The following is a 2,158-nucleotide window of genomic DNA, read 5'->3' on the forward strand; positions in this document are numbered from 1 at the left end:
CAAGACTATTCAAACTGTAGCTTGGCAGGCCATTTTTACACCATTGTGAAAAACCCTAATGACTAACTGTTGCCTGTGCCATGCCTGACCTCATCAATGACTCACTGTGGCAGCTAATGCCAAAAATAATAAATGTATCTCTATAAATACTTAATGAATGAAGATTACTTATACGCCTGGAATGCAGATGTGATGTACTTTGTGTGGCGGCCCGGAAATGATCTCCGCTCTTGTGTTTTGATGATGGCTCATGAATTGTAAATGAGAGCATTAGTATTTGCTAGAGTAAATGTATCCAATGGTCAGAGGTTCAACACTGCAAATGAGGCTATGCGGCCAGATACACTATTATTATAACTGCCATCATTTCAAGTGTGCTAAGATCCTGAAGCATTTTGCATTGACCCAGAGGTGGGTTAGCTTAATGATGCTTTTCTGTCTTCATGTGTTATTTCACACGTTCCACTATGTTATTGTGTTTTCTATAGCCTCCTCTTCAGACTACGTGAATGAGCGGCGGTTAGAAGGTAGGTTGTGGTCATACTCAAGTAAACATACTGTTGTATGTATGTATGTATGTATGTATGTATGTATGTATGTATGTATTTATGTATGTATGTATGTATGTACAGTATGTATGTATGTATGTATGTATGTATGTATGTATGTATTTATGTATGTATGTATGTATGTATGTATGTATGTATGTATGTATTTATGTATGTATGTATGTATGTATGTATGTATGTATGTATGTGTGTGTGTATGTATGTATGTATGTATGTATGTATGTATGTATGTATGTATGTATGTATGTATGTATTTATGTATGTATGTGTGTGTGTGTGTGTGTGTGTGTGTGTGTGTGTGTGTGTGTGTGTGTGTGTGTGTGTGTGTGTGTGTGTGTGTGTGTGTGTGTGTGTGTGTGTGTGTGTGTGTGTGTGTGTGTGTGTGTGTGTGTGTGTGTGTGTGTGTGTGTGTGTGTGTGTGTGTGTGTATGTATGTATGTATGTATGTATGTATGTATGTATGTATGTATGTATGTATATATGTATGTATGTATGTTAGAAGAGATGCTATGGACATGACTTGACTCTTTCCTTCTCTTGTTGATTCAGTTGAAAGCTCTGACGCAGACACAGGCACCAACATAGCCATAGCGGTGATGCTTCCAGTAGCAGTGGTTCTGGCAGTGACGTTTGTGATGTACGTCTTCTTCTACAGGTAATTCAATGAATACCTCAAAAGCAGATGTACATAATATTTAAAAGTGTAGTTTGATTGATAATCCAATACAATTTCCTTTTTTCAAATTTGGCAAATTGCTCCCTCCAGTCTTCTAGCTGTCTGTTCTGTGTGTGCGCACTCAAAAAAAAAACTCTGTTGTACACCAGCTGATAAATGTAATTTGTATCCGGGCATACTTTTGTCTTGCATGACTCAATGGCATAAATGGTGTCAATAACAGGTTGATCACAAAAAAAAAACTTTAAAGTTTAATGAAATGAAGTATAATGAGGGAATTATGCTGTTGTCTTGGTTTCCTCCTTCCCAGGCTGCAAGGGAAATCTCTGCACATTCCCACCTCCTCACTGCCCCCCTATGACAACATGACCGAGGAGTCAGCCTTCAGCAATCCCATTTATGAGGCTGGAGTAAGTATGGATTCCCTGAACTTCAGGGATGTGGACTCACAGAACACTATTGTCTTGTCCTGAGCCCATGTTCCACGACCCAGTCGAGCTGAGCCGGTGCCGTCTGAACCGACCTGCTCGCTCTCATCACCCCCGTTTGTGAGCTGCCATTGTCATTCCATGTCAAGCCACCAGAGGGAGCTCTTCACCCACATGAGCTGCCCTGTCATTCCATGTCAAGCCACCAGAGGGAGCTCTTCACCCACATCATCAGCACTCATCCACTGAGGCACAGCTCTTGTTCCTCAACATGACAGATCCAACAGAAACCATCCCACTGTCCGGTCACCTTGTGTTGCTGTCAATCCCAAAGTACTTGAGTACTCATGCTCCTTCCTGTGTCATATCCATGTCATGTTATTTGTGTTTGTCAGTGTTTAAGACATTTTATCAGACCTGAAAATTGTCATTTAATTGTATTGTCTGAGTCTGGCATGAGAAATGTTTGACTCGGCAAATCTTCA

At 40.5% G+C, this 2,158-nt stretch overlaps 1 protein-coding gene across 1 annotated transcript in view; it reads left to right on the forward strand.

The window, feature by feature from the left end:
* sez6a (seizure related 6 homolog a) overlaps positions 1 to 1,718 on the forward strand; it is a gene marked incomplete at both ends in the record, with an annotated part of 135,562 nt that extends 133,844 nt beyond the window's left edge. Inside the window, 3 exons of the mRNA XM_080833578.1 lie at positions 489 to 527; positions 1,119 to 1,224; positions 1,556 to 1,718. Coding sequence (XP_080689704.1) covers positions 489 to 527; positions 1,119 to 1,224; positions 1,556 to 1,718 — 308 coding nt within the window. The remainder of the gene's footprint in view (positions 1 to 488; positions 528 to 1,118; positions 1,225 to 1,555) is intronic.
* Between the last annotated feature and the right edge of the window lie 440 nt (positions 1,719 to 2,158).

This window comes from Sprattus sprattus, assembly GCF_963457725.1.
Source record: "Sprattus sprattus genome assembly, chromosome: 1".
Classification (NCBI taxonomy): domain Eukaryota; kingdom Metazoa; phylum Chordata; class Actinopteri; order Clupeiformes; family Clupeidae; genus Sprattus; species Sprattus sprattus.